At 43.2% G+C, this 13,069-nt stretch overlaps 1 protein-coding gene across 3 annotated transcripts in view; it reads left to right on the forward strand.

The window, feature by feature from the left end:
- The window catches only part of LOC129171027 (mitochondrial import inner membrane translocase subunit TIM16-like), a 115,846-nt gene that overhangs the window by 10,627 nt on the left and 92,150 nt on the right, over positions 1 to 13,069 (forward strand). For all 3 annotated transcript variants that reach the window (XM_054759317.1, XM_054759314.1, XM_054759315.1), the window contains exon 7: positions 3,017 to 3,067. In XM_054759317.1, coding sequence (XP_054615292.1) covers positions 3,017 to 3,067 — 51 coding nt within the window. The remainder of the gene's footprint in view (positions 1 to 3,016; positions 3,068 to 13,069) is intronic.

Raw genomic sequence — 13,069 nt, forward strand, 5'->3', positions numbered from 1 at the left:
AATAAGAGTGGCAAAGTGGCATCTTTCCTTTTTCACTATGTGGCCCTCGCTGGGAAAACGTTTGACACGCGTGCCTACGGGCTCATACGCCCTGAAAAGTGCTGAAAATTGGAGTTTGAAATATGCCTGAAGAGTCCACCAGGACGTGGAGTTGGATGCGTCACAGGAGACGCCAGCAGATTTCAAGATTCAGCAAGTGCTTTTTCTTACATTTTTGTATTTTTTGGTGATGCTGCAAGAGAAGTGCGCCAGAGGAAAGTGTGACGATAACCATAGAAGCTGAAATGGAAGCGATTGAGGAGGTTTTGTCTCGTAAACACTCCCTTGAGGGTCCTGTCGCTTCCAGATGTGTCCGCCAAGCAAACACTCACTAAAGCCAATGACAATAATCCACACCCCCCGCCCCCCAGCTCATAAATGCACAGATGGGGGGCGCTAAGGGAGCAGAATGTGTATGTTTGTATGTATGTGTGCAGAAGCAGCAGCTGTTTAATCAGAGTGACGGGGTCTGGTTCACAAGCTGCTCTTAATGAGTTTCGTTCACTTCTCCGCCACACGCACGCACACACAACACACACACACACACACACACACACACACACACACACACACACACACACACACACACACACACACACACAAGTATGACTGGGATGCAAACACGCACAAATGATGAGAATCTTCAAGCACAGGCGCTCTCTTTGCTCCTCAAACACACTTTAGACGCCAGCCTCCAGTCTCCCACGGTTACGCCCCCCAAGGAGGCGACGGGAAGGTTGGAGAATCCAACGCTTCGCTTTTTACTTTTACACGTCAATCCAGATCAAACATGTCCTGGTGGTCACTTTGGTGCAGCTGTTTCAGTCACGGGATGAAAAGCTGCGCAGTAAAAAAACACGCGCATAAAGTAAGGACTTGGCTTTTAAGGACTTCTTACGTGACAGAACTTAAATATTCCAAACCAAAATGCCCTCTGCTGGGTGGGAAGTCAGTGTTCCTCAAGTGTCAAAGAAAACACGTGCATTTGCTGGGCATCTGTAAAGCTGTGCTTGGCCACAGAGCTGAAGGAGACGCTGCAACTGAGTGAAGCGTTGCAAATATAAGCACAAAAACATACGTGCAGTAAGTACCTTACCCTTAATAAATGGCTGGTGCTGTGCACTGCAGTAAACAAACACAAGGAACTTGGCTAATCCTATTTGGAAAAGAAAATGTGTGTATAGTTCAGGGAGAGGTCACCAAAAAAAGACACAGCCTCGGGGCGTCAGTGTCTGTGGGTGGCCTTGCTACACACACACACACACACACAAACAGGCATGCACACACACTCTAAGTTTGTTGAGACGCGTTCTCTCTTTGCGAATGAATCCTGCATGAATTCAGACAGCGGTAGATTCATCAGCGATGAAAGACATCACATAGAAAACGGGGAAATGTCGGCGTGTATCAACCGTGTGTCAAAGCGCCACGCAGAGCGACCTCAAAGTTTCTGTGTCGGCCCGGGCACAGCCTGACTTCATTAGGGTGCACTTCCTCCCAATCATGCGCGATCCCCTCTGATTGGCTGCGCTGATTGACGCCGAATGTGTTTGGGGCGGGGGGGTTGTGCGGAGGTCACAAGAATGAATTAGACGGATTGTCGTGATAACCAAGAGACACGAGCGTGAGACATCCTAGGGCGGAGGAGGGCGCTTCATATTGGAATGATAAATCCTGCTGTGTCGTGGTTGAATATGGCCTGCTAGGAGTACAACCAAAAAAAAGCATATTTCATGAAGCATTTTCAAGCATAAACATATCTAAATGAAGTCGGATACAAATATGAAACCCATTAAAGGACGTTGTGATGATGTAGTGTTCTACACTGGTCACTAGGTGTCAGTCATGTTGCGCAATAGCCACCACAGGAAGTACAGTACACACCACAGGAAGTACTGTGAGTCTATATTATGTCTTATTTTCTCTTATTATGTATACTATGTTGGGTAATAGGAGTGTCAAGGAGACTATAGGGGTGTTATTTCATGTCTAGAGTGCTCTAATGTCAAAAGCTGTCTTTAGAATGTCATAAACAGGATTTTCTATGCTTCCATTGATAAATAGCTCTCATTTTCTCTTATTTCTACTATATTGGGTAATAGGAGTGTAAAGGTGACTATAGGGGTGTTATTTCACATCTAGAGGGCTTTAATCATGTTAAAAAGCAAGATTTAGAAGGTTGGAATCAGTTTTTGTATGCTGTAACTACCAAGATAATCCATGTATAAAGAAGTAGTCCTACTTTGCAGAAATGTACATATCACCATCGGGTCTGGAAGCAGTTAACTGGTTTTTAAGATGCTGTAGTTTGGGGAAAAGCGTCTTATATTTGGGCTGATACAGTATTTTCTTAATTTTGATTGATTTGAGATGTTTTTTTTTAATGTTTGCAGCAATAAATTAATGTATGTTGTGTCGAAAGTCATGTTCAATGCGGTTCCTAAAATGATATAGCTCGGGAAACCTGAGATTAGAGCCAGTAACAAAAGACAAATTAACTCTCCCGATGCTAACGTGTGAGACTATATGATGTCTTATTTATGTCTTACTTTCTCTTACGCATATTATGTTGGGTAATAGGAGTGTAAAGGTGAGTATAGGGGTGTTATTTTATGTCTAGAGGGCTCTAATAATGTTAAAGTATTTTGAAGGTTGTTAACGGGTTTTCTATGTCTTATACGTCTTATTATGTCTACTATATTGGGTAATAGGGCTCTAAGGTTGACTATAGGGGTGTTATTTCATGTCTAGAGGGCTCTAATAACGTTAAAGAGCGTATTTAGAAGGTGGTAAACAGGTTTTCTATTCTCTAACCATAAAAATATTTAATTTCTGAAGAGGAATCCTACTTTGCAGAAATGGACTCATCACGGTTGGGCTGTAAATGAGGGATGGCTGCATGTGCATGATGCAAATGACAACCTGTAGTATTCCTTCATGCACTACAGCCTCTTTTCCTTTCTTTTCACTGCTCCAGGACAAGATGCTGCGTGTTTTTGACCCCAGAGCTCAGCTCAAAGCAGTTCAGGTGAGAACCTCCACCCGTCCCACGCAAAACTACACATTCATATTGTAACTTTTGATGAATGGATGGGTGGGTGGGTGGGTCATACGAGCACGGTGGACGCACCGGTCGCCATCTGACCTCCAGGATTGACATTGAAACCGTGCTGTGGCGAGCACTCGCTTGGTGGAAATGTGGCTTTCCAGTCTTGTGGAGCGAAACCTGACGACTTCTAAATGGACGTCTTTACCTCCCACTCGGGGGGGACCGAATAAGGGAGCGTGTGAGGCGGCCTGAGTCAGCACACACAGCGTCCACATGGCCTCAGCCCAAATCAAACGCTTTGGAGGCTCGGTATTCCTTATTTGGTCTGCTCCCCCTGCTTAGTCAGGTGTCAGCTTCATTCAGGAGCCGCCTGAAAGCAGAAATGTCCGAGTCAGACGGGGGATTTGCTCTTTCTGGACAACGGGAGAGGCTAAACCACTTCCTATTAGCACCACGTCTGCTGTAACAGGGTGGAAAAGCAACCATTTCCACTCACTTTATGGCGTGAACCCAAATCTAACGGTAACATGAGAGCTTGTCCAAGTCATTTGGAGGCTTTCAAGTAAATATCCCAGGTAGATTTGTACACATTCATCAACAACAAGCCAAGCATGCAATGACACATTCATGCTGAGAGTACAGAACATAATTCACACCCCCCCACAGGGACACATTCTAATAATAGAACTGAACAACAACACTAAAAAAAACAGCAGCAAAAATGGAAAAACCAGCAGAACAAAATATTCACAGAAAAAAGTTGCATTCACTTTTTTATTATTAATTATTATAATTATGATTGTTTTGGATAATGAGCAGAAAAAGTGATGAGCATAAAATATTCAGAGAAAAAAAGTGGTATTCAATTCAACTTTATTAGTAATTATAAAAAATATATATGGTTTTATTATGTTGGTAAATTGGCAGTAAAAGTTACGGGAATAAAGCCAAAATATTGTGGAATAAAGTCAAAATGACAAGAAGAACATTTACAAGTAGCAAGTTTAAACAGGAAGGTTGGCGGTTGGATCCTCACTCCCTCCTCCCAGTCACTGATTTAGGAATAGGAGTGTCAAGGTGACTATAGGGGTGTTATTTCATGCCTAGAGGGCTCTAATCATGTTAAAAAATGTATTTAGAATGTCATAAACAGGTTTTCTTTGCTTTGATTTCTAAGATGTCTTGTCTCTTACTATGTTATGCTGTCTTGGTAATAAGAGTGTAAAAGATGACTATGGGTTATTTCATGCCTAGAGGGCTCTATGAATGTTAAAAATGTATTTAGAAGGTTTCAAACAGATTTTTTTTTTTTTGCTCTAACTATGAAAATATTCCATTTCTTACTAGTGAGTCCTACTATGCGGTATAATTGAGCGGCATAAACGAGGGACGACCGTATGTCATAATTGTACATGCAGTGACACGTTTTATTGTGAAAATTCACTGTTTACCCTCCCCTAATTAGCCAAACCTGGCAGGCATACAGTACACACACCACATACCTTCACGGCTTGTTTTTCTAAATGTTTTTGATTTTGGATGGTAGGGAAATGTCTTTGGACAAATAGCTTCTTGTCCTTGTGGATATTTGTCACGTTCACGCTCCAGAAGTGGAGCGGCTAGTACCGGTACTTTATATTTAGACATCATGAGAAGCCCACATCTTAGTTTTATGGACGGCCTGCTGACCAGCATGAATATTTATTCTCTCAAAGCATATTTCTATTTACTGCTAATAAGGAGGCGTCCGTACATAAGAGCCAGCTCCTTCATTTGTGGTGTCCCGGGTCCCCCAATGGTAATATAATGAAATAGTGGATGTCCCGGCTCTCCCGCAGCCAGGTGGGGTAAATATAGGCTGTAATTATGGCCCCGCTCTGCTGTATTTATAGGAAATAAGACTGTGGCGGGTAATTAAGGTCTTGGACAGGAGGAGGAGCGCATACTGCGTCTGTAATCAGGGCGATGTGTAAGAGCGTGGGTGCATTGAGGTCGCTGCAAGACTTTTTGCTTTGTCCCACAACTGAGAGACTGATAGATTGAATTTGAGATGATCCAATCCACCCCGGTGCTGCTTCGTTATGACCGACAACAACAACGACAGCCATGGAGAGCGTTGAGGCCATAACGAGACAGATATTACCAGCAACCGACAAATAAATGCAGTAAAAGAAGGTTCTTTAGCTTCCTCGTAGAGATAGATTGGACCTGGGTCCACTGCCAACGACATTAACTCATTATTAAAAATTGAAACAAATACAGTAATAGGTCAACTTGGAGTCAAGATTTGGCAACATGGAGCCGGTTGGGAAAATGCCTGAGACACTTTCAGGAGGATTTTGTATCAAAAATGATTCCAGGCAAAGCTAAAGATGGTTTTTAGCAACAACACGGTACCCTATTTTTGCAATATAAGTTGCATCGGTCAAAAAAATGCATCACGAAGAGGAAAAAATACATAAAAACTCACACTGGACTAGAAGTCGCATTTATTGACAAATTTATTTAGCAAAATTTAAGAGACACAACAGACATTTTAACTCATGAAATCCCAAAAGACAACCCCTTCAGTAGCGGCCATTTTAGACGAGTTGGACTGATCTTTCACGGCACACAGAATATTGTGTTGTATGGCTAATTAATCATGGAACCTACCAAAAGACAGACCAGACTCCCGTCTTTCATCAGGAAAAACCATTTGTTTTTACCTTTATGTGTTCTGTAGTAATCAGCAGTAGAACAACTCAAAGATCTAAACAACTATACCAGCATAAACAACACAAAAAGGGGTTGTTTTACATCAAAATAACAATTTACTTACAAATATAATACCATGAACTGTTTACAGTTTTCACATTTGGAACTAAACCGTGTGTGTGCATGTGTTAAAATTTCCCTACAATGCTACATGTTAGCTTAACACATGGACACCACAGCATAACGTGCCTGGGAGGCTGAATAGGCTCCCAGGTAACGTAAAAATAAAATAACAAAACAAGCCAGCGGGTCCAACAGGCAAGTTAGCAGTAAGCAAGTTCACCAAGCTCCCGATCTCATTCCGCATTGTTGCCGTTTCTGCGTTGTCTGCCCTCCCTCACTTTGTTATCGCATCTTCCGAGCGTCCACTTTTGCTGAGTGTTTGATTCTTCATGAACGCGTGCATAGCATGCATTGCTAAATTACAGTCCTGAAAATACCCCTCATAGTTTTGGTGCGCTGGCCATCGAGCTGTCGATCTGCGGTTGCTGGTAGGCCAGAGAAGGAGAGCGAGACGGGGGAAAAGGGAATAGTTTGCTGCACTCAGGGTCCAATGTGAGCCTTTGTTGAGGACCACAAGCTAGAGTGGGTTTGGACTGCATGACGGAGTGCGTGGGCGAGGCCAAGGAAAAGCACCGTGGTTTTACTTGTAGCGGGCCAAGAATAACAAGGTGGTTGAACGTGTTTGTGCCATCCTCTAGAAGCGAGACGCGAGCATTACACTCATCTTTAATTCCTAATGTGTCCGAGCTTGTGACGTTACTACTAAAATGGTACTTTTCCTCATCATGTTATCGTGTTATTCGAGTCAAATTCTGACTTTTTAAAACGTTTTCTTAAAGTCTACTTTCAGAATCCAATAAATAAATAAATGGCAGCTCGCAGGCCACACCTTGGACACACCTGGAACAGAGTGTGTTGGTAAACCGAGGACCTCCTGTAGGGCATTTTTGCGTTGCATAGTTTTTAAAAACTAAAACTACCAAATGAAAAACTGTGCAGTTTTGATGTTTGATGGCGTGAATTCCAGAGAGATCACACTGAATATTGTCAACCAATCCCGTTCTCAGAAACACATCCTGTTGCATTACCAAAATGTTGCCGGGCGGGCTGACCCCGTTCAGGCGATCGGAGGCAGGAGACAAGTCGGTGAAGGTCTTTCCGTGACGCTTGTGGCCCACTTTATCACTTCAGCACCTGGATTTGCAGTGAAAAGGTGCGAGCGGGAAGTGCGACAGATGGGTTGGGTCTGAGGTGGAACGCTGATGTTTGCAAGAAGCCATGATGGTGGAGGCCGCGCAGGAGAGGTGTGTGTGTCGCCTCATTAGCGAGCTGGCAACTTCCTACCTCATTCAGGCCTGGCGCACATGTGGGGGACACCTGGTAACAGAGACCCGCCGTGCTTTGCTCTTTCCCTCAGCCGCATACTTGAAGGGACGACTCACCAGTGTGACGGTTCACCCCACTTACATGTGAAGCAATCCCTTGCAGATGCAACAGTGGGAGTGATTCATACAGTCAATAACATGAGATCATCCCACTAACTAATGACCTGCTTCATTTTCTAATCCTCAGTCATGGAAAGGCAATGAGTCACGACACTCATTTTCAACACACATTTGCATGGCGCAAACATCTCACGTGAAAGTCATTGAGAGGTCGTAGCTGTGGGGGGGTATTAGAGGTATTAGAGGAAGACTGAATGTGATGTGGCGATGGAGCGTTACGTGCATCGCATCCTGGATGTGTGACACGTTGTGGTTTGGGTGAGGCGAGCGGCTTCAGGCAACAACTGAATGAAGTCAGTGTCCTGTTTTTTGAAGCCCTTGAAGGAAAAAAGGGCACTTAAAAAAAAAAAAAAATGTTGCCCATCATGCGCAATCCTTATGTGAGACATGAACACGTCATGGACTATTTACAGCTTTCACATTTGGAACTGAGCTATGTGTGTGCATGTGTTCAAATGTCCCTACATTGCGTAACCTTCCGCATGCTACACTCCCCCACGCTCTCTCACTTCCTCCTTGCTGTCATGTACGTTGACATTACGTTGATATTTAGTTGGACATATTTTTGACATTTTTGTGGTTGCAGTAGAATAATGTGTTTATTTTGTGTTGTTTAGTTCATTGATGGTTTTGTGGGGGGTGGAGGGGGTGAATTGGATGAGTTGGACCTTGTGGAAGGGATTGATGATGCTAACCAAGGCACTACTGTATTTTAAAAGTAAAAACAGGACAGTGGAAATCGGCGTGTCTGGTTTAAAAAAGAAGCAGTCGCAGTGAATGCTGCTCACACGCATTGAAAGATGGAGTTTAGACAACTTCAGCAAAATATTTTGCCGGAGAGGTTATACACTCGTGCAGCTGCAGTCGTCGTTGGGGTATGAAGATGGGACGCAGGTGTGCGTACCTGCATTGAGGGTGCGTAGGGTGGTGTTTGCCCCCTTCCTGATTTCTTATCTTTTTGCGTGTTTCTCACACCAAAATGTTTCAGATCATCAAACGAATGTGAATATTATTCCATGACGACACAACTGAGCACAAACCTTTTATTATTAAGGGAGAAACAATCCAACCCTGCATGGCGCTGTGTGGACAAGTGCTTTGGTTGGCCGAGTTTACGTTGAAGGGAATCTTGCAAAGGTAAACACTGAAGCTCTAATCGGCGGTTTTTCAATGAGGAAACCCCCCCCACTTTCAGGAAACCGTTGATGAGGCACTCAATCAAGCGGCCGTGTTGTAGGCTACCATGCTAGGAGCCGCTAGATAAACATTAAATGAAGAGCCTGAATGCAGCGTTCGAGGCTCCAACGCTGACATGGACACGACACTGTGCACATGTGCGTGTAAGTGTCATCAGTCGCACGAGGCTGTGGGGGAACTTTGAAGATGTGAAGCATCTATGATGTGGTTTCAGGGAGGGCCCGCCAACTGTATTGGTCCCAGCTCTGAAAAATAAGCATGCGAGGGCTTGTTGGCCAGGCAGGGATGGAGGGGCCTGGTGTGGGCATGATTAACCCCAAAAGAATCACGTCTTTGTTCGGTTCAGATTCTCATCAGCTCCAGGTGTCGTCAGGATTCCTCCCACTGTGCCCCCCCCCACAAGTCTGCTGTTTGGTTTTAAAGCACCGTCACGTGCCGCTAAGCGCCTGAAGCGCAATAACCATCAAAAACTCCCAGATGATTAAAAATGCACCGCAGACCTCATCTGGTGGGTTTCTAGGAGGCAGCCCGCTGCGTTTGGTGTTCTCTTCAGGCCTTGGCTAGTTGGTGCCGACTTCTTCTGTCCGCCCACTGCGGGGGGGGTGACCACAGCCCCAAGAGGCCACACGCCTCATTTAGCGGCGTGCTTGAATAATGAGTGCCCCAGGCCACTTCAGATCCTGGAGAGTTAAACTCGGTTTTGGTCCATCCCAACTAAAACGCACACATGGAACCCAAAAGTGAGGACACCCCCTTCCCTATCTTTCCAGCGAGGGCCACATAGTCAAAACTTTGCCACTTTGATATTTTGCAGCACTTGAGGTGAAAAAGCATATTATTAGTATCAACTTCACTCTCTGCTCTTTTTTCCGATCTTTGCTGTTGTTTCTTTTTTTAATTTTCCAAACATTTCAACATCCTTCTTCAATAATCTTTGTACATTTTCTTCTTGTGGTGTTATGACTTTATTCCCATAACATTTTGGACTTTTCCCCCAACTCAGTTTTCCAGATATGACAACTTCATTTTGTTTTGTTTGTCATAATAGTATTAGTTAAAAAAACACGTTTTTTCTTTAATATTTCAATATTTCAACTTGATGAAGATAGAACTTTTTTATCTTAATATACATTTTTTTTCATTTGTTGTTGTTTTTTTCACCTATTATTTCCATCTATTCTAACTTTCTTCTTGGAAATGTTGTTTTGGTGATATTTTGACTTTATTTCCATAATATTATAAGCTTTTTCTCAACCCAGTTGTCCAAAAATGGTGTTTTGTTTGTTTGATAAGCATTTTTCTTTTGCTACTATGCTACTCTATGCTACAAAAATGAATGATTTTTCCTCGTTATACCACGAGTTTAACTTTTTTCTTGTTAGAATATGACTTTATTATTTTAATATTTTGACTTTATTCTTATAAAATTGTTCCATTTGTTTTTAAATTTCAACTTTCTTTTCATAATATTATTGTCATAACATTTTGACTAATATTATCACTTTTTCCCCAACCTAATTTTCCAAAAATGACAGCTTTACTTTGTTTTGTTTGTTTCTCATAATATTATGACTTTAAAAGAAAAATGTTTTTCTTTAATGTTTCAACTGTATGCCACTAAAATGGCTTTATTTTTCATATTTATATTTTCCTATTACGTAATATTTCTTATGTTTCCTGTTAGAATACAACTTTTTTCTCTTAATGTTTTTTGATGTTATTCCATTTTTGAAAACAGCTATTTCTTCTTGTAAATGTTCTTCTCTTAATATTTGGACTTTATCCCATAGTTTTATGACTTTTTCCCCAACCTAATCTTCCAACTTTCATAACTGTAAAAAAAAAAAAAAAATCTTTTAATATTTCAACTTTTAAAATTGGACTTTCCTAATGTAAAATGACTGCAGATTTTCACATTTTTGCAAGTATTTCATTTTGTTGTTGAATTGTATTTTTACACTGTGCCCGGGCCACACGTTCACTGAGGCACACTGGCTAATTTCTTCAATGTTAGCATTCTGTTTTTGGAAAATGCTCTTTATTCGTCGTTAGTTTAGAGCAGAGATTCACAGCTGGAGGGTCGGAAAGACTCGCTACAGAAGCCTACACGACTTCAACGGAACAGCGGCGACCAGAACCAACAGCGCGGCAGTGGCCAGACTTTCTGTCGCAGGCGTCGGAATTTAAAAACTACCACTTCTAAAACCCGTCGTGCTCGAGAGAACACGTCGTTATTCAGTAAATTAGGAAAATTGCAGCTCCGTCTCTCCCTCTGCCAAGACACCCCCCTCATTTGGTTCTGTAGATGAAAAAGGCAAGAAAAAAACGTCTCCTGGATATCTCATTCTGTCTGGAGTCTATGTTTAACCAGGAGTCCGCGTAGCACGACACCTCCCCTAAGGCGTCAGCGCTCGTCTGGCGTCTGCGCCGTCGACCTGGTCCGTAGGTGCGCTCGCGTCACTTAGCTGACGGCGTGCCAGGCATGTGGGAACTAACGCTAGTAGCAGGCCCTCTGCTGAAGGCAATGAGGAGGTTTTGCTGCAGTACAGTAAGTATGTCGGTGCTTTCGTGTAAAACTTGAACGGAGCGGAAACCCGAGCGCACAGCGAGCAGCACGTTGCCGTGTCTTCTCACAGCCGAGGTGTGTTGTCATGACCTCCGCTTTAACGCTCATTTTAGGACATGAGCACGTTCAGACTGTGGAGAAATGACTGACGTGAAATGCTTCCAATTTAGCAAGAAAAGGGGACTTCAGGCAGCAAAGGAAATGAAAGCATGGGCCCTCTCCTGTCCCGTTGCCAGACGTCTGTGTGCTGATACGCAGCTATGATTATCAACTGGAACAAAACCTTTAATGGTCCATGAAGACAGGACGGGACGGCCCCAAATGCAAAGAGCGCAAAGGCTGATCGGCGAAGGATGAAAACACTGAGATGAGGCTCGTTTTTGGGGTTTGAAGAAAGCTTCGAGGCAACAGTTCCTTATTAGAGGAGGGAAAATTCTAAGCGGCGAGCGGAATGATGGATGGTGCGGCGAGGAAATGAGAAGCAGGTTGAAGAGATGAGTGACTGCAGCTGCAAGTGACGACACCGGTACCACTGACCCAAAAGAACACGTCTTCTTGCTATGCTGACTGTGGTTGTAGCCGGGGAACCCATCTTTTCATGAAAAAAATCCCAAATAAACAACAATAAAAGAAGAATAACAAGCGAGTGCACGCTTGTGTCAAGAAGCTCGTTGGTGCCGTCGCTGGATGACACAAAACCAACGATTCCACTTTGATGTTGTCATTAAACAACACTGGTGTCAAATTAGGATTGTGTTTCTTGTAAAATGACATTAGTGTTATGAAATGATGAATCTCTTTTTCCTCGTGATACATAACAATTCCAGTGGTTTTTTTGTGGAAGATTATGAATCTATTGTTCAAATGATATATTTTTTCTTGTAGTATTATGACATTTTCCTCCATGAAATTCCATTTTGTCTTGCAAAATTAGGACTTGTCTCGTAATGTTGTGACTTTTTCCTTGTAAAATTTCCAACTTATTTTCTTGTGCAATTATGACTTTCATTTTCTCTGAATATTTTTCCTCACAAAATTCAGACTTGCAATAATTTCACTTTATCATCATCATTTTGACGTCCTTGTTGAAACGAGTGGGAGTTACGGGGAAAGGATAAAAAGCACGGCGAGACAAGAAAAGGATATAGAGGACAGCGAGATGAAAAAAGGATAAAGAGGACAGCGAGACGAGAAAAGGATATAGAGGACAGTGTGACGAGAAAAGGATTAAGAGGACAGCGAGACAAGGAAAGGATAAAGAGGACAGCGAGACAAGGAAAGTTCCAGGGAAAGGACAAGTTGAGTAGAGTTTGACCACCTTGCCAGCATCAGTAGCTGTTGTAGTAGTAGTAGTAACTGTTGGCAGACAACACATCCACAAAAAAGCAAGCTAACAAATTCTTCGTTGTCCACCGCTGGTGAATCCATCTCTTCCCTGCTGCCTTGAAGACCAAACACCCCCCACCCCCCACAAGCTAATACACATCTACATGGAAGTCAAAGCGAGAGAGATCCAGGGGCTGTGATTGTTCCCACATGTGCACACGGTCACCTGATAGTCGTCCTGGTGGGTGAAGCAACATTCCCTGCGCGTGACACAAATGCGCATGCTGCCTGTCGGATGTCCAAATGTGAAATACCTGAGGAAGGGGGAGGGCAGGTGGATGACAGTAGCAGATGGAGTGATCATTGGCGGAGGATATGAAAGCGATCCATAAGCATCTGATCAGGCTTGACGTCCACTTCCCTCTCGTCTGCACTGCAGCTGCCTTCACTTTCATTAGCACTTTTTTCTGTCTGGAAATGTTTTTCCCAGATCTTCATGACAGACGCCTGAGCTGATGTGACTTCATTTCCTCCCTTCTCTTGTCGTGATCCTGAGGAGTTGAACAGATTGTCTGCATATTTTTCCAAGTCATGAACCGCCTGTCCGTTTGAAGGACACTTCCAATT

The sequence above is a fragment of the Dunckerocampus dactyliophorus genome, chromosome 18 (assembly GCF_027744805.1).
Source record: "Dunckerocampus dactyliophorus isolate RoL2022-P2 chromosome 18, RoL_Ddac_1.1, whole genome shotgun sequence".
Taxonomy (NCBI): domain Eukaryota; kingdom Metazoa; phylum Chordata; class Actinopteri; order Syngnathiformes; family Syngnathidae; genus Dunckerocampus; species Dunckerocampus dactyliophorus.